The 23,472-nt window shown below is 42.6% G+C and overlaps 1 protein-coding gene across 4 annotated transcripts in view; it reads right to left on the bottom strand.

Moving 5' to 3' along the window:
- The window catches only part of LTBP4 (latent transforming growth factor beta binding protein 4), a 1,245,426-nt gene that overhangs the window by 904,432 nt on the left and 317,522 nt on the right, over positions 1–23,472 (bottom strand). For all 4 annotated transcript variants that reach the window (XM_085625396.1, XM_085625398.1, XM_085625397.1 and 1 more), the window contains exons 2-3: positions 10,600–10,670; positions 937–1,396 (exon numbers count right to left, since the gene is read on the bottom strand). In XM_085625396.1, coding sequence (XP_085481522.1) covers positions 937–1,396; positions 10,600–10,670 — 531 coding nt within the window. The remainder of the gene's footprint in view (positions 1–936; positions 1,397–10,599; positions 10,671–23,472) is intronic.

Genomic DNA, 23,472 nt, shown 5'->3' with positions numbered 1-23,472 from the left:
TCAAAATTCTAGCTAGACTAAAATTTTAGACACCAACAGACAAAAAAATCATGTCAGATAAATCAAACATGCTTTTTCTTAAATTTGAGTTGTATAGCTTGACAGTATGCTGGCAAGACATGGATGTGATACATAGTAGAGTGCAATGTAAGAGGTGCCAACAGTTGATTGGTCGATTGGCGGATCTGGTAGATATATGCCATGTCTGCTATTGCGCCAATGAATAAGAGCCATCTCCGCTACAGGAGTCATGGCTGTATAGAGATCAGTCATTGTGGCGCAATAGAGAGAGGTAAACGCCTAGGTGCATAGATATCACCATAGAGCAACATAACATCTGAGACAGCCAACCTTGTTTGCATATCACACACTATAGTAGGCAATATCCAAAGCTGTATCCATGCCCTAGTACCCACCTTTGATACAACTTTCATCATTTTCTTCTTGCGGCCGAAAGCACTGCTATGCCAAAGACTAATGAGAACTAAGTGAAGATGAACACAAAAAGAATACAATGAGGACATCTCATGGATCAAAGAATATCGTGGTAGGAGACCGTGATTAATTTATGCAGGTGGTTGCAGGCGTTGGTCACTGGCAGTCATTGTTGAGGAACAGGTCTTCTCTCGCTATCATCAGTCTTTAACCTAGAGCAAGGCTGAGAAAGGTGTAAAAGCAAAAAAGCGGAAGACAGCAAGATTGGAAAAAATTGATAAAGGGAGAAGCAAGGGATGGGAAAACCAGCTATTTGAAGAGACAAGAAATTCAGGATGGTGGAAGGTGGTGGAGACAAAATTATGCAGTCTTGGCATTCAGAAGCACCTTCTCTCGACAGAGCCGCACATTCTATCGAAAGAGGTGGTGGCAAGCTCCTGAGAAAAACTTTCAGCTCCTGGATTTTTTTTTTCCACAAAAGGGTATACATATTTTACTTACGTCAATGGCTGCCAGCGGACAGAAGTTTGTTTCTTATTTACATCCAAGAACTTAGTTGAGCTGTTACTCTTCTTCTCATCCGACCCGTCAATCTCTTTCTGTTTTAGTGTAGGTTTCGCAGTTGTGAGTCTAGTAGTGAGTCCACCAGTATGAGGAGATACGGTGTTTGGTGTTGTGTCCTTCAAACAAGTAGGGCAGGACAGAGGGGAGTCTGTGGATCTCAATGCCTGTATGGAGATCACATTCAAGGAGTCGCTGATGGTCTCTTTGGTCAATCCTGCAGACGAAGGAGCTAAGAGAGGAGGCATGTCGAGGGTCCTGACACTCAATGGGGACTCCATGTTTTGAGGTACGGAGTCTGTCCTGTGTTCACATCGTTGGCCTTCAAACCCCGGTTTACAAACACAGAACTGTGGTGCCTTGCATAGTCCCTTATTTTTGCACTTTGGTGTACAGATCGCTGCAAGAATAGGAAAAAAAACATAATGAGGAACCATTCTCCTTACTGCTAAGAAATTGCTTAGCAGGCTCAATTTTGTAATTGCATTATAAAGACTGTCATGCAGTTTATATATATGCATTGAATCAGGAGTAGAAAAGTCCCTTAGGTAGTGTGTGGCTGAATTTAAAGAATGCTTCTTTTTTAATAAACTAAAGAGAAGCTGCCCTGCCATCTTAAAACTATTCTCAGCATGCCAAGCTTATTAAATATTTTGGTATACCCAATTACAAGTTGCACTCTATGTATGGGGCGGTAACTCGGCACCTGTACAAAACATCCTGATAGTCCAGTTCAATTAGTTCTTAATCCCAATGAAATGGAGAATAACTTCAAGCTTTGGTTTTACCATGCAGATTTCTGCAACATATTCCCTTTTCATTTGGTATTACTACTCTAATTTACCACCTGCCCTGAGTAGGGGGGCAAGTACCCTGTGGTGGTAGAGCGAATGACAGGACATTGTTTGCTAGGGACATACTTCCACTGTGTCTTGCAAGGAGGCAAGATAGTGGTCTAGGTATAAGGCCGGACTCTCTTGCAGTTCGCTTCAAATGTGATTTTATTAGACAGATTATGCTAAAATTTGGGGTTTGTTGTTTGCTCACCCCAGTAAATCCAAGTGGGGAAACAATGGGCCTCTTAACCCTTTCCGTGCTCATGACGGAACCACTCCGTCATGAGCCACGGGTGCGCTGTGCTCATGACGGAGTGGTTCTGTCATGCTGCGGTCGTTGGCGGCCGCTCCGCCCACGCGGCGCTAATTCCCCACCTGTGCGGGCGATTAGCGCAGTGGGCGGAGACGTGACGGAACCACTCCGTCATGAGCACAGCTCACCCGTGACTCGTGACGGAGTGGTTCCGTCACGAGCACAGCGGACCCGCAACTGCCCCAAACCCCCCCAGCGCCGCGGCGGAATTCCTGCCGCGGCGAAGGGGTTAAGTTTGAGTGGAGTGAAATGGCACACTGGAATCTTGCTCTGTTCTACATAAAATCAGGGTCCCTATATAGGTTCACATTCCTTGCTTTTCATGCAGCACAGATACCTAAAATAAAAATAAACAATGGAGCTCATACAGTGGCGTAGCTAGACCCTTTGCCGCCCGTGGCTGCCGCCCTGAGGTGACAATTAAGAAAGATGGCAATTAATGCACTGTACTTCTCTCTTCTGTCTCTGATTGTTCTAAGAGTGAGAGAGTGAAACTGTTATTTCCTGCTTGGTTGGCACTTGCACAGCAGGTACCATCATGCTACAGATGCAGTCTTAGCACATCAGTGTAGTTGAATGGGGCGCTCCAATAATTGTGAAAAAGGACCAAATGCCACCATTCAAGAGAAGTTAGCAAATGGCTGACATGGGATGACCTACTGCCCCACACTGTATGCTGTAGAGGGTGGTAGAAAAATGTGAATGATGACGAGAGCTAAAAGTAAGTATATGTTACATATACTTTTAATAAAATCTATTGGTCCTTGCTACTGAATACCTAGTGTGAACTTCCCAGATTTTTTGCCTTCTGCTGTGCCCTATATTTTTGCTTGGTTTGCAACTCTGTGCACTTTACCCCTGCTAACCAATAGTAAAGTGCCTGTGCTCCCTTTTAAATATAGCTGAATTGGCATTTTAAAAATTGGTATATGTAGCTTGCCTGTAAGTATCTAGTATATGGTATAAAGTGTACACAAGACATGTAAATTAAGTTCCACTAGGGGACTACAGCACCTATTTTGCCATCCACTACAGTGACAGTGTAAAACATGGCTTCGGGCCTACCAGTCTAGCCTGACTGTAGCAGTGTAAAAACTGCAATTCAAGCCATTTGACAGGTCTAAAACCTACCTTCTAAATGTTAATAAATAACCCCTAAGTGGGCATTGTAGCCCACAAGGCAGAGTGCATGGTATTTAAAAGTGGGACATGTAGAAATGTAATTTTTACATGTTTTTACGGTGACTAGCGCACTAAAATGATTTTTCACTGTGACAGATCTAGCTGTCCATTTTAGAAAATCTGAGTACGGATTTAAAACCTACTACTGTATCTCTTGAATTAGCTAGGAAAGCTATTTAAAACTATTTTTAAAATGTAGTTAAATTCCAATTCACTGGTGAAGTTGAATGTTTAATAAATAGAATGGGAAAGTAACTTTTAGAGAGTTAACTTTTGCATGCCTGAGGTTCCTGGTGGCTAATTTTCATTTGCTCTCCAAACTCTCCAAGCCAGTAGTTGGCATGTAAAAGGGTGTGCATGAGGTTTGAAATTCCTCCCAGGATCAACACAATATGTCACTGTGATTGACAGGTTGCCCTGAATGGGCAGAGACAACTATTTAGAAGTTCATAGAATATGCAGGGTGGGGCTGTGTGAATTAATTTTGATATTACAGTGTCAAAAAATCATGCTAGAGTGTGAACTCATGGTTGGCAGGTGTTCAGGAGTTGATACTTGTGGTGCACTTGAAAGGAGGAAAACGGAATTCCAAGGCAATTCTTGTGTATCTGCTGTCTGGTTGCTGAAAACCCCTGCTTCTGTCCTACCAGACTTCTGTCTCTGGGTACAGTGACTGCCTCGAACTGGATTTTAACATTAGATGTGGAAGGACACTGATTATTGTAGTGCACTCCCACAAACACCCTCAGAGCCCAAATGTACCATGGGTCAGGCATAAATGTGGCATCTCCAGCCACCCACTTCAGAACACTGCTGAAACTGAGGAAGAAGAGAAAAGGACTGGCCCTGCTGTCCGTGATCTGAGAGGAGCCCTGGAGGACCGGACCTTCTTCCTCTTGCACCCAGGACAAGAAGTGGTCTCCAAGGATCATAAGGCTGACTTCCTGTTCAAGCGACAGCAACATAGATTCAACAAGCTACAAGAGGCCTTTTCTTACAATTATACACATGACTAGTGGCAACTGGACGTGTACTGGACGCTATTGTTGCCTCTGCCTGACACCATGTGAGTCTCTAAGTGACTCCTCTGAGGTCTTAGGGCTTTAGAAGAGTCTTCCTGTGGTGGATTAGGAGTGACATGGCTAAATCAGAAGGACAGATCAGAATATGTGTCTTTTCCTCAAGTTTACCTTATCCCAACTTACATAATCCCACCAACATTTCCATCACAGCTATTAGAGTGCTCTGAAGTGGCCTGAATATAACACATTAGCCCTATATAAAACACTAACAGTACAAAATGAGAAGTAAAGCAGTATTTTGCAATTTTTCAAAATAGGGACTCTGCTTTCTTGAGAGCCACAACCTGTCCTCACACAGTGATTTATTTTAAAAATTGGCAGATTAGTTGTGACCTTTAATAATGTTAGAATTATGCATGAAAACACATATTGATTAAAAAGGTAAGTAAGCCTAACACACAAGTAACCCAAAATACGTACATACATAAACACCAAACAAATAACGGGGGGAAATTCACCCTCAGTCAAAAGTTAAAACCATTAGAAAGCTAAAAAATTGTACATTAAATAATTCAGAATTGGTGACAAAAGGATTTTAATCAAAGCAACAATTTGAAAGCAACACAGATAATGCTGAAATAGACTACAGAATTATCTGTTTGAAAGCGAACTTGCTCACTTTTCGTCGACCGTTGATTATGCCTTGTTTGCTCCTGTGATCAGACGTGTTAAACTCTCGAGAGTTTGATTCCCTATGCTTGGAAAATGTACTACAAACGGTTCTGGCAGGTGACCAATTTCTTAACATTCCATCATTAATATGTAAAACGAAAGAAAACAAAAGAGTTTTTTTCTCAAGATTAATATATCATACTTTTTTTTCCTTGTGTGTATATACAAGGCTGTCACAGAAACACGTTCATATTTGAAAAGACAAAAACTTGAATTATTGGTGAGTAAGTGATCTTAAAATGATAGGGTGGTTAAGTGAATACAATATATACAGTGTGAGTGTTTAAAAACAATGTATAAAAAGTATGAATCAATTAACATCTGTCCCTATACAAACAAATCTCCAAAAACCCTCATCTGGGTCCTTTTTTCTGTTTTGGGGTGGAGAACGTAGAGTATGGATTGTGAAAAGGCATCGACGTTTTGACCCAAGAACGTGCGTTAATGAAACAACATCACCGCAAGTCTTCTTCAGGACAGAGGTGTGGACAGCCAGTAATAGTGGTGATGAGTTCCACTTGTAAGCCTTAAAGGAAAATGATGAATCCACCGTCCGGTTGGATTCTTTTGGTCAACATACGCTGGAGTTAATGGGGTAACAGTCCGCTGACGACGGAACCCGATTTCGTGAGCCAGACCGTAATCTATCTCGATAAGTGCCACTATCAAGATCAGCAGGCTGCAGCCACGTACATCGGTCACTGATTACGTAAGTTCGTATAGGGATGGGTGTTAATTGATTCATACATTTTAAACATTTAAAAAAATTAAAATGTAAATGCTTGCACTGTATATATTGTATTCACTTAACCACCCTGTCACTTTAAGATCACTTACTCACCAATAAGTCACGTTTTTGTCTTTTCAGTTATGGACGTGTTTCTGTGACAGCCTTGCATATACAAAAAAGGGAAAAAAAGTATAATATATTTATCTTGAGTAAAAAAACTATTTTGATGTGTTTCCTTTTACATATTAATGATGGAATGCTAAGAAATTGGTCACCAGACAGAACCGTTTGTAGTACATTTCCTAAACGCCCAGGTTCTGAGGGACACCGGGTTACCCCATTACAATTCATGTTCCTATGCTTGGAGGCTGTTCATTTCCTAGCTGACTGAGTGCCTTTTTTTGCATCCATACTCTTTGAATGCCTTTGAGCCCCTCGATTGGTGAACCTTTATATTTCTGATGATTGAAGTGTCTGTTGTGCAAGGATTTATTTCCCAGTACACCATTAAGATATATTGTTGCCTGTTTGACCAGATGTATATTGGCCTGGTCTCATTCGGCGTTGACTTTAACTAAGTTCTACATTGTATTAATAACTTTGTTTTTCCGTCACACTATCCTGATGATGGCCATGGTCAAGTTTACCTTTGAGCTGAAACGTCGACCTGTACTTATATAATATGGGCTACTGATTGATTTTGTTGATTTTTGGATTCTAATGCCATCTTATTGTTCGATCCAGTGTACGGTGTTCTTTTGTTCAGTTGCTGAATTAATAGCAACCTAGTTCTCTGTATAGTCCATTTCAGCCTTAGCTGTGTTGCTTTCGAATAGTTGCTTTGATTAAAATCCTTTTGTGATCAATTAGGAATTATCTAAAGTACAATATTTTAGTTTTCTAATAGTCTTAACTTTTGACTAAGGGAATATTTGGATATTTCTCCCTTTTTTGTTTGGTGTTTATGCACATAAGTGTTTTGGATTACGTGTGTGTGATGGAGCTTAGATTTCACCTATAAAATGTATGCATTATTATGTAACAAAAAGCTGCAGGCATGAGTTCTAAAATGGCATGCAGATTGTGGCGCAACCAAGATGAAAACATGGGCCTGATCAGAATGCTTCAGTTTGGAGGTGCTTTCATGTGAAAAAATGCTTAATTAGTTGAACAGCCATGTTTATATGTGATTAATCCATATGTAATCTCACTATAGAATGCACATTAATTTAGAAAATGTATTTGTACTTTCACAATGGCATCATGTATTTTTGCAAGAGTAGAAATGTACTGAATTGTGTTTCACAACCACGTGATTTTAGTTTGCTTTAGTGGACTCAGTTTTCTGTAGTTTTTTTTTTTTGCCCTTGGACACTCAGAATGGAATGTACTCCTCCTTCCCTAGCAACTTTCAATGAAAGGGCTCTGTTAAAAAATCCTGCCTACAGTTTCCTTTGACCTTTACAATGTTGCATATTTTTGTAGCCTGTTTAAACGTGGAGAGAAGAACACACTTTTTTTTCATAAATCACAAGACGGAAATTTGAACAGGAATAAGCCTGATTAATGACGTATCCAGTCAGCCCATGGGGCGATGATGTGTCTTGAAGTTGTGATTGGACCAGCTATGAGGACTGAGCACGTGAACTTTTACTTGAAATATGGCTTACAAGTGGGAGGAGTGCTTTTGCCTCTCTCTTCTTTTTTCCATTTTTTCTGAGGGCCAGGCCCAGTTTCTGTGCTGGACACAGAGACAGGGAGGGGCTGCATTCTGTGGGGGGTATGGTGCAGCTTGAGACAGAGACACAGACGAGCACAGCGAAGCAGAGGCAGAGGGAAAGAGCTGAAAGGATCAGAACAGATTTAGATTTTAGGTGCTAAACTGCATTTATTTCTCTTTATGGGATATTGTTGCCATTATTAATTATTGATTAACCTTGTAAGACTTACTCTTTTTCTTAGAAACTCTTTAAGAGTTTTGACTGACAATGTGCGCCACATTTCCCTTCCTATATGTGATGCTTATATGCAGACTGTAATATGTTCTGTATTAATGCTATTTTTCCTATTTTTTCAATTCTGTAACCTGATTGATATTTGACTAATGAATAAAGAATCAGAGAACCTTTACTTTTGACTTAAAGTAAAACCCTTTAAAATAACTCACCACTCTCATTATTGCCTCTAATATTGTTTGCATTTAATTTCCATATATATGTAAAGTCTCCTGTTTGGTGAAACACGGTCATCAAAAGATCCATCATTTTTCACCCTATACAGCGGTAAACCATAGGTAATGTGGTTTTGAATAGGGAAATTACCAGGTAATTACCGCTGGATGTTTTTGGTAGCAGAGGATGATTATCCTTATGATAAATATGAAATCATTTTACCTCAAATGATTTCGAAATTTATCATGTGTTAGACGTACTTACCTTTTTAATCAATATGTGTTTTCATTCATGTTTATAGCCTCATTCCTTGTTGGCTGAGGTGATCACAAGTGAAGCACAGTTATTTGATGGGGAACAACCTTTACAACACAACTTTTACAACGCATTGACAACGCAGGACATTACAACGCAAGTCTTTACATCGACTTGCACTAGATGGCGTGCTAACATAAAAAATAGTGTAGTTTACTATCCCAACACCTTCCCTACTGTTACGTGGACTGGAGTTGGAATAGTAAATTACACTTTTTTAATGTTAGCACGCCATCTAGTGCAAGTCGATGTAAAGACTTGCATTGTAATGTCCTGCGTTGTCAATGCACTCGCGTTGTAAAACTTTCGTTGTAACAGCATGCGTTGTAACAGCATGCGTTGTAACGTCATACATCCTTATTTGATCAAATATAATTACCCTGGTTCTTAGAGTTACAGGTTTGACTCTGTAACTTGATATTATTTTATTTTTTTCTTAAAGGTATTTTTCAGATCTAGTCTTTGAGACAGATGTAGCTGTCTTGAAAGTCTAATACTTATATTTTATTCTTTTGCCCATCACAGCATACAGCAAGGGGCATTTAGCTAGTACACATTACCTATTGGCTACCTTTACTTTGAGTAACTGCATGAATCATGCACACGTTGATCACATCACCTTAAAAATAGTTCCTTCCTCTAAGCTGCAAAGCTGGTTCAAAGCATACTTTTTAAATTATATTTAATGCTTATATTACATTTAAATACCTGCTATTTATTTTGCCTACTATCCTTTTTAAAGTTTATGTTATAAAAGTATTTAGGTGGCATTGTAATATTATAGCTACCTGCAATTGGAGAGCTTGGTTATGCAGTTATTTATTTTTATCTCCTTCACACAATAAAATGCATGGCATAACCGAAAGCCATATTGTTTAAACAAAATCAATGGTAAAATAGCTGTATCAGTGATTTTTTTTTTAAACAACATTTTATTGCATGCATAAGGCGGCCGTGTTTAGATGATGCCATATTTTGTTGTTTATTTTTTTGTGTGCATATATGTGCAATAAATTAAAAAAAACAAATAAACATTGCACTAGCTTGCTAGGCCAGAGCTGCTAACTTTGCAAATGCTTCTTTGTGTAACTTATAAACAGGTCCTTGTGACATCTGATCCTGGAATTACATTTTTGATGCAGGCACAGCAACATATTCTGATATGCCTGCTTATGGTGCAGGCAGTTGCGTGTTATCCAGTGCCCTCACTGCAATAACCTGAAGAAGGAGGTGGGGAGAGGATGTGGTCTAATGGCTAGGGCGGGCAACCTCAAAATTGGAGAACTGGGTTTGATTCTCGGCAATGATGCTCAAAATCCTGTCATTCTGGGCAAATCACTCACTCTCCCCGTCACTAACAACAAGCATTAAAAATGCAATAGGTCTCACCTTTAATTAAGTTAAAGCCATTTGCTCTGCTAATAGACATTAGTAAAGCAAATGGCTTTGACTTAATTAAAGGCGAGACCTATTGCATTTTCAATGCTTGTTTGGTCAGTATCAGGCAAAACAAGCGAACGCTCGCCATGCACACGTTGTGCAGAGATGTCACGTGTAATCCCACACTGCGCGTGCACATCTTCTGTCCGTCCGCGTGCACGCTTTGGAATCCGAATTGATTCCAAAAGGCCTCGCATGGTGAGACAAAGCATGCGCGCTGCTAGCGCCAGGCGAGCCCTAAAAATGAATGTGCTGTTGTGTAATGCAACTGGTGCTCATGTAAAGCGCTCTAATACCTTCAGGCCAAGTTCATGCTATATAAAACTCAGAGAAAAAAAAGGAGCATTTTCACACTTGAGTGCAGGGCAACTAAAGCTGCTTTTTCTTCTCTCTCTCTTTCTGTAAAAATAAAACTTTCCGACTTTGGAATTTCCCCAAAAGTTTGTACAAAACATGACATGAAGTTGCAAGACACTAGTCTTTAAAATTTTGCACATGCCTTGTTATTTACCTATTTTGGGTGCGTAATTACTTTTTGCTCTTTTTCGCAGCTACAAACGGGAACATGCACAATTTGTGTACATTTCCCAATCAGCATTAGTTTTAAACAAAGTAGAACTATCATTTGCTCATATTTTGATACCATCTCTAGGGTTTAATTGACCTTACCAGTTGTAAATACATTAAATCTGAAACCAGCAGAACCAATTTTGAATCCTAGTTCCCCCTAGAGCACATAGTACACTGTTTGGTAAATAATATTTTCTAGCCGTGCCACAATTTCACAAAAAATGTGAGTCCTTGGAAACAGCCTAAACAACAGCAATTAGTACTATTTGAAAGACAGAACAATAATAATTACCTTTGGTACATTTCCCACTTTTGGGGGCCACACTCCACCCGGGACAGCACTCCTCTCCACACTGGTTTGGACTAAAACAAAAGAAGGAAAGAGTCAGTGGGTACTCGTAGAAAAGTTGAAGTTGTAGTGGTTTGAAAAAACAATTACTTGATAACAGTGCTTAATTTGTAAAAAAAACAGAAGTGCCAGGGCTCTTGTTAGAAGTCCACTTACACCACCCGTTGCTGCTGTCAGCGATGCCAATTACAGTATCAACACAGCTAATAACCATCACACCCCTACAACTGTGACATTTCTGTCTATTCCAGGTCCCCAAATCTATAAGAATGGCTTTGCCAGAAGGTATCAGTCATTTTTAATGTATGTTGAATTATTAAACAACTGTTGTTGTGCTAGTTTCTAAACTAGACAATCAACGCCATCATGTGGCAGACTATCATAAGTGCCAGTGTTGCTAATTAAGTGCTGATGCTGAGCACCGGAAACCACTGGCTCAAATTAAGCACTGCTTGAAAAGGCTGACAGCTCTGCTGGCTACCACTTCAAACCTATAAACTGCATGCCAACAGCCACAAACGGACTGGTCTCCTTTAAAATCGGGCTTGACTGGGCCAGAGTTGGTCACATGTCAGGCCCTGTTGTGACTATGGGTTTCATTATGAGTTGCACAATAATCGTAGGTTGGTAAATTTGCACCTGTAATTAATTACTGCTTCTCTGGGGTTCAGTCCCATCTTCAGCACCTAATCGATAAAGAAAGTGCCATGGCCCAACAGATTTCTCAAGAGTCCACTGTAGGTTTCACCACTCACTGTCCCTGCCAGAGCTGGCAAATGCCTACACCTTACCTACTATCCATCACCCTTCTACATTCAGGCCATTCCAGGTTACCCAGCGCAGTAAGAATGGCCTGCAAGCACTGGTATTTTTCCTTTTTTCGTGTACCTTGTGGTGGATTGTCATAATTATGTCCCAGTGTTAACAAATAAGTCCCAGTACCTAGCACCATCAAATACAAGCACAAATTAAGCACTGCCCCCATTATCATGCAAGTAGAGTTAATGGCGTAGAATGGGAATGACATGCAGCAGGTGGAATTAGTGCACCCGTCAATGACTGATTTCCTCCATTACAGGGCCACTTATTGGGCACATACACCACCTGCTTTTGGGAGCTGAAACTGTGCCTATGTTTTATTGCACCTGGCAATTTTGAGGGCAGTAAAACAGCACCACTTGCAATCCCATTTTGGCCAAAAACTTGAGTTTTCATTCAGAATAGGAATACCACTCAACTCTTGATAAAATCCGCTTAGATTAAAACTGAGTGAATGGAACCCCTATAAACTCTACAATGTTTTAAGACTTTCCAAATTTAGGGCCATATGTAGGAAGCCTAATACCGGTCGGTAACGGCCGATTTTCGGTAAATATCCCGTTACCGACCGGTATTTAGGCTTTTGGTATGTAGGGGGCATATTTCAGGATTCGGTAATTTACCGAATCGGTAATTTTACCGAATCGGTAATTTTACCGATTCGGTAAATACCGAATCCTGAAATGATATGTAGATGGAGTGTGTCGTTGGTATGGGGATTCGTTATTTACCACCAACTAAAAGTTGATGGTAAATGACGAATACCTGTAAAAAAGCATTTTTTTTCCATTTGAAGTGTGCAATGTGGCAGACATACATGCCCTTAGGGCATGTATGTGCGCCACATGTGCACACATGGACGAATCAGGGGTGCAACAGGGTGTCAATGTGACACCCTGCCACCCATGATGATGCCTCCCCCATTACCGATTCGGTATTTACCGAATCGGTAATGGCAACTGGCTTTCCATTCATTCCTATGGGCCTCCAGGCCCATAGGAATGAATGGGAAGCCAGTTGCCATTACCGAATCGGTAAATACCGATTCTAAAATACCGACATATACCGAATCGATAATTATTTACCTACATTACATTTACCGATTCATAAATACCGAATCGGTAAAATTCGGTATTTAAGAATCGGTAAATGTAATTTACCTACATATGGCCCTAAATGTCTCATATTGGCCTGGCTTTGATGTCAGACTGTAATAAATTCTAGCAGGCTGCTTTTGTGCTTACATTCAAACATTTTATTAGCTCAAAAAATGTATTACGTTTACAGAGTATAAACAAAAATGTTAATAAAGGCAATACTATATGAGAGCGAAAAAAGTCAGTCACACCTAAAATCAGATAAAATACTCAATAAAGGTAATAAGATCCACCTATATTTAAACCATATTAAACTCTACCTACCCCGAGGGATATTCACGACACATTCATGCGTAACACGACACATTTAATGAGTATTTCATGAGGTGACTAATACTTTTAAACTTCTTGTGGACATGTTGTATAAGAAAAAATACAACAATTCTATGATATTGAATAATTCATGTGAGAATGTAGAGAAACATAACCCTTAATTCAATATGTTTTGCATATATATTGATTGATGTTCTGTTACTTCATTGCATCAACTTCTATCAGGAGTGACCGGTATCCTGCGGGGGCGGGCGGGAGAGGGGGGGGAGCGGCACTAGAGGTCACGGGGGATAAAAAAAAATGTTAACTTACTTGCAGCCGCTTCGTCACAGTCGTCTGCTCCTCTTCACCTCTTTAGGAAGGCACTGCCTCCCAGAATGCCTTGTTGCCAATCCTGAAGCTCCTCTCGCACATGATAACAGCTTCAGGATTGGCCTCGATTTGCGCTCCAAGACAGACTGTGAGTCAGTGCCTGCTCTGTCCAACCCAGCTGCGTTGCTGGTTGGAGGGAGCTTTCACTGCGCATGATGCTTTGGCCGGCCTCAGACAGCCGACCAAACCATCATGCGCAGTGATGGGAGTGCACTACTGCTCCCCTCAGTGCCTGTCACCACAAGGCCCCGCCCCAAGACTCAGCAGGAAAGGAAAAATGAAACGAGTGTCATTTTATTTTTCCTTTACTGACATTTTTGGGGCGACAACGCTCCTCCGCCATAGCGGAGGAGCCGCCGCTGATTTCTATATCCAAACAGATTTGTGTTACCCCTCTCGATTGGTCAGTGCCACTTGGGTAGATATTTTCAGACGAGGTCCATTTCAGTGATTTCCTATATATATGTAATGTGTCATTTATGGAGCTTGTATTTTAGCACAATTTAGGGCAAAACACACCAGAATTAAATATTTCCAGTAGGTTGAGCGTTCTGCGCACTTCCAACCTCCGACTATCTCCTTAAAGCCCACAGCACATAGAATTTCCTTTGTTTATTTCTATTAGTGAGATATTTTTGTAGTTTGGCAATTCATCCAAAATCGCTGCTTCAAGCAAGAGCTGCACATAAGTCTTGATTGATTGTTAGATTACAAGCTAAAGGAAGATCAAAGGCCTTGGATCACCTTGTGGTGATAAGAGGATCATTTTTATATCTTAAGCAGCAGCAGCTTCTCCGCTAAGGCGGAGGAGTGTCGCCCCACTGCTTTTCAGCAGCGTAAAAAGGAAAATTAAAATGATAATAACTCGCTGTTATTATCATTTTATTTTTCCGTGCTGAAGCCAGTTTTGGGGTTGGCGGGTCTTAGCTGTCATCACAGCCTGCAGTGGCAGGAGAGGTTTGTGCACTTAAGTGCGCATGACGGTTTGGCCCGGCCAAACAGTCATGCGCACTTTACATGTTATCCACATGTTATCCACTGGGCTGTAATGCACACCCTGGGTGGAGATCATGCACATGCTTGCATTCCCCGCCTGAGCGCCGAACCATGGCGCTCGAACCAATCATGACGCTGCTTTCATGGCTACAGCAGTGTCGTAATTGGCTATGGGGAAGAGAAGCGAGGACAGACGACGGAAGAAGACTACGGTTGTGAAAAGGTAAGTGAATTTTTATTTTTTGTCTTAATGCTGAAAACAGACAGAGTTGTCATTTGAGTTTACACATTTCAATGTTTTGCTTAACTATGTCAGACCAAACTGCACATGCTGCCAAGTAACTCATGTCATATGTGATACCTTCAGCCAGGCGTGTCTTTCTAGTCAAATGTACTATGCATTCTGTCAATTGTATTCTCATGAATGCTTACCGTTGGAGGTATGGGCCCTAATGCACCTGCATACAAAGTTATGTTGGCTAGAAACCTGAGAGTAGAAGTCTCACTGATGTCATGGGGCCCCAGAGCTGCATGGACTGAACACCATTGACAGTAGTAGATTTGCACCTGATTTTGCAACAGAGGGGCAGATGTGGAATTGCAGCTCTACTTAAACACTTGGTGAACGGAAGTAGAGTAAAGTAATGTTAAAGATCTGTGAAAAATAGCAAAGGCAAAGTTTAATGAAGCGTGTATGTTGCTGTAGGACCCAGGACCAGCCACGGTCCGTGCAGGTTACAGCGGTGAGGCGGTGGGGCTGTGTAAGGGAGGATTTCGAGGGACGATGCTGAGGGAAAATTAAATAAATAATTAATTTTCCCTCTGCAACGTCCCACGACATCACCCCTTACACAGACCCACCGCCCCACCGCTGTTACCTGCACGGACTGCGGCTGCCCAGGACAAAAACTATTTGTATTAAAGATTCCCATTAAGACCAGTTCTTGAACTTGTACAAAATGTTGGTTATCTTTTTATTTAGTATTAAAATATAATGTGCTCTTTTTGCAACCTCATTTAGAACAATTCCATTAAAGTGTTTCTTTACAGGTGCAACATAATGACAAAGTTTTACAACCCCACTGGTACAAGTGTAAAGAAAAAGTATGGGAACTTTGAACCAGAGTCCAATGGGTTCAGCTCCAGTAGGTGTGGGGGAGAGCCACACAAATGGCTAAAACGAAAAAGAAATCTGCAACTTTTTTGTTAGGAAATGCACCCTTTATCTTTATGAAAGCTCAGTTGGTTAATGCAATCCCTACAGATGTCTGTGTGTGTAACCATCGAGTCAAAGAATTGAATTATGGTGGATGCAGTGGGGAACAGTTGACATACAGGGTCGGATTGGTAAGGCGGGCACTCGGGCAATGCCTGAAGGGCCGGTATCCAGCTGCTTTTTTGGCAGCCTGGGAGACGATTTGAGCTGTGTATGGTGTGTTCAGATGCCTCCAACGGCCCAATGGGGCCCTGAGTGGTCTTTCTGGAAGCAAATGGGCGTCCATTACCTCCTTTTCATCAACGGGCAGAGGTGTCATTCCCTTTCTCTGGCTGGGCCGGGCGATTAATGTGTGCATACTGAGGGGGAGCAGGGGGCCTGAGCAGAAGTGGCCTCACTTCTTTTCAGGTGTTTATAAAACTTTGCCTAAGCAGTGTTTTTAGGAAAGGCATTATGTAAATGTGGGCCACTTTTTTTAGCGTGTCCAGGCCAATTTCTAATCCCAATCCAATCCTGGTGACATAATTTATAGTACTGTGAGATCCCAGCCTGTGACTAAAAGCACTGTGAATATGCAAGTCATTATTTTAAAATTGCATTACACATTTTAAGAAAGGCTGCCACAAAATGTGCAAAATGTTTATAATGTTTTTAAGACAAAGCAAGTGCTTTCAATATATATATATATTTTAGTAATACACACTCGGACTGTGCCTAGTGCCTGAAATAAATTGGTAATATTACTTATCAAAAAGAATAAATCTTTGTCACCAGGAAGCCATAAATTACTCCATCAATTATACCCATGCACTGTCTCCCAAGCAGCCTTTATGTTTTCTGCAGCGACGGCCCGTATAGGGCGTGTTACCGGGCGGTAACGTGGGGCAGAGGAGGGGCAGGGTGGGGGGTTGCAAAATGCGGCATACGGCCGATTGCAGGTAAGTTCCGAAAAAAATAAAGAAAACGAATTTCGTTGCGCGCACAGCATCGCCAAATGCGATGCAGCGCGCGTAACAAAATTTGTTTTCTTTAATTTTTTCGTAACTTACCTGCAATCAGCCGTATGCCGCATTTTGCAACCCCCCACCCTGTCCCTCCTCTGCCTCACGTCACCGCCCCGGTAACACGCCCTATACGGGCCGTCGCTGGTTTTCTGCTTGGCCAGTGGCACACATATATACTTCTTCCAGGAAGCAGGCATCCGGGCGGGAAGGCATATTTCTTCTTTCACTGTCTGCATCTCCCTTGGCATCACAGTAGACAAAAACCCTCCCTTCCCTTTCAGTAAAAGGCATCTCAAGTTTGGCATTAACTGTTCAGGAACCGTTGTTTTTCAACCAAAGGTTGGGGAACCGTTTTGTAACATTAAAAAAGATTCCGGACATTGTTCACAATAGACCCCACCCACTTCAACCACTGTACGCCACCCCGTCCATCAATTACACAGGTTACTTAACTGTTTCTGCACTACATTGTACAGCCATCATAGATTAGTGCCGCATAATTTTGATTACGTGTCCTTAAATCCTACATCAGTCCCGACTATAGGGCTATCTGTAGCTTGCATAATTACCTGCTTCTTACGCCTAGGCTTATCACATCGTTTTATCTCGATGTAGAGTTGGTTCAAGAAATATTCTCTTGTGACAATGGACAGTCATGAGGGAAAGGTAAACAAGATAATTTATTCTCATGACAGGTAGTGAAAATGAAGAACTCCTAGTAAAAAGTCATGATTATGACCCAGAAACCCCTTATGTAGAACATGCAGCGGCGGCTCCTACGCTATGGCGGAGGAGCGACGCCCCCCCTGCTGAGAGCCAGCCGGGGGAAACAGGAGAAGAAAATGATAATGAATTGGTTTTATTATCATTTTATTTTTCCTGTTTCCCTCTAGGGCCAGCCAAGTCTGGGCAGGGCGGGGCTTGGCTGTTGTCACAGCCAGCAGGGAAGGAGTAGTGCACAACCTAAGTGCGCATGATGTCTTAGGCTGGCCAAACCGTCATGCACACTTAGGTTTCTCCAACCCAGCTGTGTTGCACAGCCGGTTTGGGGAAACAGCACAGACTCCCAGGCAGGGCCGGACTGGGAACCAAAACTGGCCCTGACAAAGAGCTCAGCCGGCCCCCCTGGGAGCGGCCGACCTGCATGCCAGGGCCTGTTACGGACAATTTTGTTACAGGGGTCGATTTTGCCCAAAATCGGCCCCCACCCTAGCGGCTCACCAGGGAAATGCCCAGTGCCCGCTACGGCCAGTCCGGCCCTGCTCCCAGGCACTGTCTGAGCTGCAAACCAAGCTGCTCAGACCAATCCTGGTGCTGCTCTCATGTTATTGAGAGCAGCGCCAGGATGGGGGGGGGGGGGAGCCAGTACAGGTGTCTCAGGGACTGCTGGGACATCAACAGAAGCGGTGCACCAAGGCAGCCGGCAGCGTCAGAACAGGTACATTTTTATGTTATTAGATTTATTTCCCTTGTCCCGTCCCCCCTCCCTCACCCCCCACTTGAATAATGCTGCAGCCACCACTGAGAACATGTAAACCCCATAGTTCATGCAGGGATTATACATGCTATGGAAAAATAGAAAAAAAACCTATGTGACTTTGCTCACCCCTGTCTAGACCAAGAGTACAGAAAGGACAACATACCGTAGGCCAGATGATAATACATTCACCTATCTGAGGGTTCTGTACATCTTTCAGAGACAGAAGTCTGATGTCTATAGATGGCCATCAATGGTGAAGTACATAGTGTGGGCAAGGCCAATGATTAGTCATGTGACTGGTGCACCTGTGTGATCCTGGGCAAGTCACTTGAATGCTGTGCATTACAGTTCCGTTATCTGCCACAGTGGGCTGAGCTTAGAAACAGAAAACAACTTTGGAGTTATAGCTAGTAAGTGAAAAGCCTAAAGACAGTGAGTGAAAGGGCCCTTCATCGGTAGCAGGGCCCTCTTGACCTGATGCTGAGCACTTTAAAGTGCTGACGCCGCCCGCCTGGGCAGGATGGAATCTCCCGGACTCCAGTCTTATCTCGCGACACTTCAATGGCCGCCATTTTCCACCCCAAAGAGGAACAAGCAGCCAGCTGTTATCACTCAAATGCCTCTCTTGGGCCAGTGCCCAAAGCGATGAGATTCCCTGAGGCACGAGGGTCATCTCTGAGATGCGGCCGCACTTCCTTGCCCGGGGCCTACGCTCTGGCCTGGGGCTGACAGCAGCCTGCGGACGTCAGGCCTTCGCTGTGGCGGGCGCCCCGAAGACAGGCGGACGTTAACACTTGAGAGTGCTATAAGATGGATGGAAGGCGGGAAGGGGCCGTGGGACAAGAGCTGAGGCTTAGGGGAAGCAGGGGGAGGACGAGTGCTGTCAAACATCTTTACAACTGTTGGCGCACTTGTAATTCTCAATGCCTTGTCCAAATAGTCGTTTTTTTCCCAGACACCCCACGTTGGTGCTGTGTTCTTTTGCATCAAGTGTGAAACTTCCACGTGTGGTAATGTGCAGAGACTGAAATTAGGGAGGGATTTTAACTAACAAATGATATCTGGAGTGAGTGGCTCACACATAACACTAAAGGTGTGCAATACTTCAAGGTTTTCCCTGCAAATCCCATGAAATAGTTCTCACAATCTTGCAAGCGTCAAAAAATGTTTTACGTTTAAATTGCAGGAAAATATAACAAATAAACGTTTTGTGTGAAAAAAAGTCAATCAAAAATGTCATCACCTAGAAATCAACAACTGTCATTAAGGGCAGTTTAACTGCCTTCAGGTCAGTTCCTGGAAAGTTTCTGTGATACTTGTGGTTATGCAGAGTGAAAAAGGGTTCACAGGCGGACGAGTGGCACTATAAAGTCCCGTTTTAGAGGACTTTAAAATGGGTTTGCAGGGCCAGGCTGGCAGTAGCGGCCACCGGGCATTTTCCCTGGTGGGCCGGAGGGCTAGGGGCTGCTTTTGTGCTCGTGGGGGGCCGGTTTTGTCACTGGGAGCCGGATTTGCAGCAGTGCTGCAATATCGCCCCCCTGTAACAAAAGCGGGAACTGTGCTTCTTGCTAGCACCCTGCCCCCGGGGCCGGTTGAGCAGCAATCTGCCAGGGCTGGTTGCTGTTCCCAGACCAGCCCTGCGGGCTTGCAGACATTTCTGCAAACTTTCTTGACTGCTTCCCACGGCCCATCACAACATGCACCCTCTGAACCAATTCCCCTGCGACAATGTACCAAAGATCAAGAAGAAAACAAAACTGTGCCTTGAAAATTCAGTGTGACTATGGAGTAACAAGGTAATGGCCATGGCATTCAAAAACACCGCTGTCAGATCGAGTCTGACAGCCAGAGAACAACAGATCGACTTTAGCACAGGGAAAAGATCAAAGGCAGGCCACATCTTTCATTTATTACAGATGATCATCCTAGACGACAAGCTCAACATGACGGCTCAAATCATCGCAGTGTGCACTTCCTGCTTCCACATCCTATGCATGCTGCAAAAAATCTTCAAATGGTTGCCTCAGAACACCAGATGGACCCTCACTCAAGCACTCATCACCAGAAGGCTGGACTACAGCAACATTCTCTACGCTGCAATCTCCAAACAACTCCTACACAGACCCCAGACCATCCAGAACACCACTGCAAGACTCATAGTCAACCTACCGCATCACATCCACATCACACCACACCTCAGGAAGCTTCACAGGCTCCCCACTCACAAGCTCAGCCAAGTCAAACTTCTCATGCAAACATACAAAGCCTTACACAACACAGGACCAGTATACCGGAACAACCGCATACACTTTCACCAACCCACCGGACTCCTACGCTCTGCCTCATTCGCACTCACAAGCATTCCCGCATCCACAAAAGTAAAACTGGAGGTCTTTGATTCTCCTATATCGTATACAAGACATGGAAGGACCTCCCTCAACATATCAGAGCCTCCTCCTCACTTCTTAAGTTCCGCAAGAAGCTGAAGATCTGGCTTTTCGTATAAGCATCTTGGGGACCAGAAACCTACACACCTGCCTAAGTGCCCGGATTCCCTCTCAGGTGATCTAATGTGCTATATAAATCAATATGACATAACATAACATAACATAACATAACATGTTCCTTGGAATGCTCTACAAGACAAGAGTGAAGGGCACACTCGATGAGGCATGGGGATCGCACTTATCTGTCTTGGAGAATCACCGAATAGAGAGCAAAATACAGTGAGGGAAATTGGTATTAGGTCTTTGTGTTATCTTTATACACAAGTGTATCACAAATGTACACAAGTGTGCATTTACACAATCATATGTAAAACCCAATTACCAGATGTATTTTCCATAGTTTTCCTGAAACTGATGCATATGTTAAGTGGAAAATAACTGCAATTTCACTAAGGCCATGCTTTCTTTAGGAGGTATGTTGAGATCAATACAGGGAAGGAATAGACAAGGTAACACAGTGTGACACAGACCTACAGGAGACCTCAATAATGAGAATAGAATCAGATCTGCCAGCTCACATGGTGCCACCATGTGTCACACACCATTGGCTCCCTTCACACGTCACACGATGAGGAGCTGATATCACGCGGTGGCAGGAAAAACGAGCTCATAACCACTGCAAAGTGTGGATTTCCAGCAAATTGTTTTGTATTTGGAAGCTTTGCACGCATGGGTTCGCATCCTATCCTCGTCGCCAGTGTAATAAGGATGGTACACTAGGTATATTTTTACTTTAGTAGATTTAATTGAAGAATCCATGGAAATAACGTCCTATCCACACAGCGTCAGCAGCAACTGACCTGTGGGAATTCTAAGGACACTTGAACACCAATAAGGCTCTAGAACAAAGAACCCTTCTGCACAGAACACAATGACACGCAGGTCATTACACTGACATCTATTATGGGATGTGAAAACACCCCTGAACTTTAGCACCAGTCTTATCAGGGGTATTTTTGGAAGAGGGGGTTTGATGGTGGAGAGAGGAGAAGTGCCTCCTAGGTAGTTCTGGGCACACGGCCACGCCCTCTCCAAAGACACACCCCTCTTCATACAGTGAATTTGTTCTTAAGGTTGGCAGGTGTGTAAAGTGATGATTTGCATGGAGGGGTGCAATTGAATACTAATGGAATTAAATTAGGGTGGCATACATGTGTTACTCAATGGAAAGAATGTGGAAAGCCAGCATCCCAAAAGAGTGAAAGCGCCAATACTATATCAGTGTGCTGACTGTATTGAGGTGTGGGGTAGAGACGTAACCTGGTTGGCTTGTCCCCAGCCAATCGCCTTCTCTTCAATCTAAAGAAAAGTTGTGAACGATGAAGTCTGACTGAGTGCACAGTTCGAGCTGCTGCCTTAGAACCCTGGGACTCAGGTCGGAATTGTGACCTTGACTCCAGACACAACATTGTGTTATTCTGGGCAAATTCCTTAATCTCCCTCTGCCCAACTGTGTTTTTAAATGTATTTGTGTAAACCCCACTTGAAGTAGACAATTGTCTGCCAACCCTTCATGTAATGTACAGCACTCCATCGCTTCACAGCTAGGTTTGTGCTTTTTTAATATCAATACATACATACATACATACATCCTCAGTTGGAATGATGGCCTCTCAGAAAAATCTTCATGGTTCTCCATAGACCAGTCTTAGCACCCCCAGAAATTGTCATAAACCAGGGCCATATTAGACATTCTTCTACTCTGTGTTTTTTCCTACCAAGCTGCGGGGTAGGGGGATGCTTACAGAGTTAGATGGGCTGCCAGGACTTCATGGGAGATGTGTGGCGCAGCGGCCAGAGTAGTTCTGGAGCACGGGGCTAACGGTTCGATCCCCAGCGCCAAAGGCAGATCAGCTCAGCATCATGTAACTCTGGGGAATAGCTCACTTAATCTCCCCGACGGCCCCCAGTGCCTTGAGACCCTTAGGGGTGATTAGTTTGTGCTTTATAAATACCGGATTATGGCTCAGTTGTAGCCAAGGTCTCCTGCAGTGTTGAGCTGGTTTGAGATTTTTTTTTCAGTTTAGTCCTATCATGAGTTGAAGTAAATTGGTTAAGGCAACACCTGTATCTTAGTGAATTTAGAAAAATATGAAAGGCCCATTAAAAATGGAGTAAAACTAGATTTGTACTCATTGTTGAACTGTGTATAATAATCAAGTGGCAATGTGCAAATCTCCAACTGTGTTTTACTCCAAATGACTGCAGAGCACAACTTTACTTCAGAATCCTTGAACCGGTGGAAACACTAGAGTAAAACAACTGAACCACAAATGTGCTGATTCAGTGAAATAGTGATAAGTAAACAATTTATTTGCGCTTCAATGCATGTATTTAATTTCCTTTCAGAGATTAGAAGCAATTTACTCCTGAGTCATACCTTACTACCGAATCATGTCTTATTCTGGATTCACAAGTTACCCCATTATGATTAGAGATATGCGAAATGGTGGGGCTTTGCATCTGCAATTTCATGAAATTCTTGGAAAGACCTGGCAAATTTCCTGGCATTTGGAGTCATTTGGGATTGAGGTTTAAAACTATTTGCAATTAAGAGTCTTCACAATGTTATGTTATGTTATGTTATGTTATGTTATTTTTATTTGTACCGCGCACAGCTGCCCCAGCAAAGGGGCGTCCTGGCGCCAAATGACCTTTTGCACATTTTATTTACCATAAAAATATGCGAAATAGCCTGAGGTGTTTTGGTGCCTATAGGTTGCTGAAGCGAATGTCCTCATTATGTGTAGAAAGCCATTTAAATAGAAAGTGCAAAATGTCCGTGCACAAATAATACATATATGGTAAATGCAATTTAGTAGAAGATAATCATACTTATGAGTTGCAAGCATACAAGTGAAGTGACATAATGTACTGACTTAAGTTAGCCTAACTACCGATGGCATATTAACACAGCTTTCTTTATACATTAGCATTGAAAGGCCTGCTTTCACATTGAACTGTTGTTTTTCATGACATGTTTTTCTCTTCT

This window comes from Triturus cristatus, chromosome 9 (assembly GCF_964204655.1).
Source record: "Triturus cristatus chromosome 9, aTriCri1.1, whole genome shotgun sequence".
Classification (NCBI taxonomy): domain Eukaryota; kingdom Metazoa; phylum Chordata; class Amphibia; order Caudata; family Salamandridae; genus Triturus; species Triturus cristatus.
This window is presented reverse-complemented; position numbering and strand designations above follow the sequence as displayed.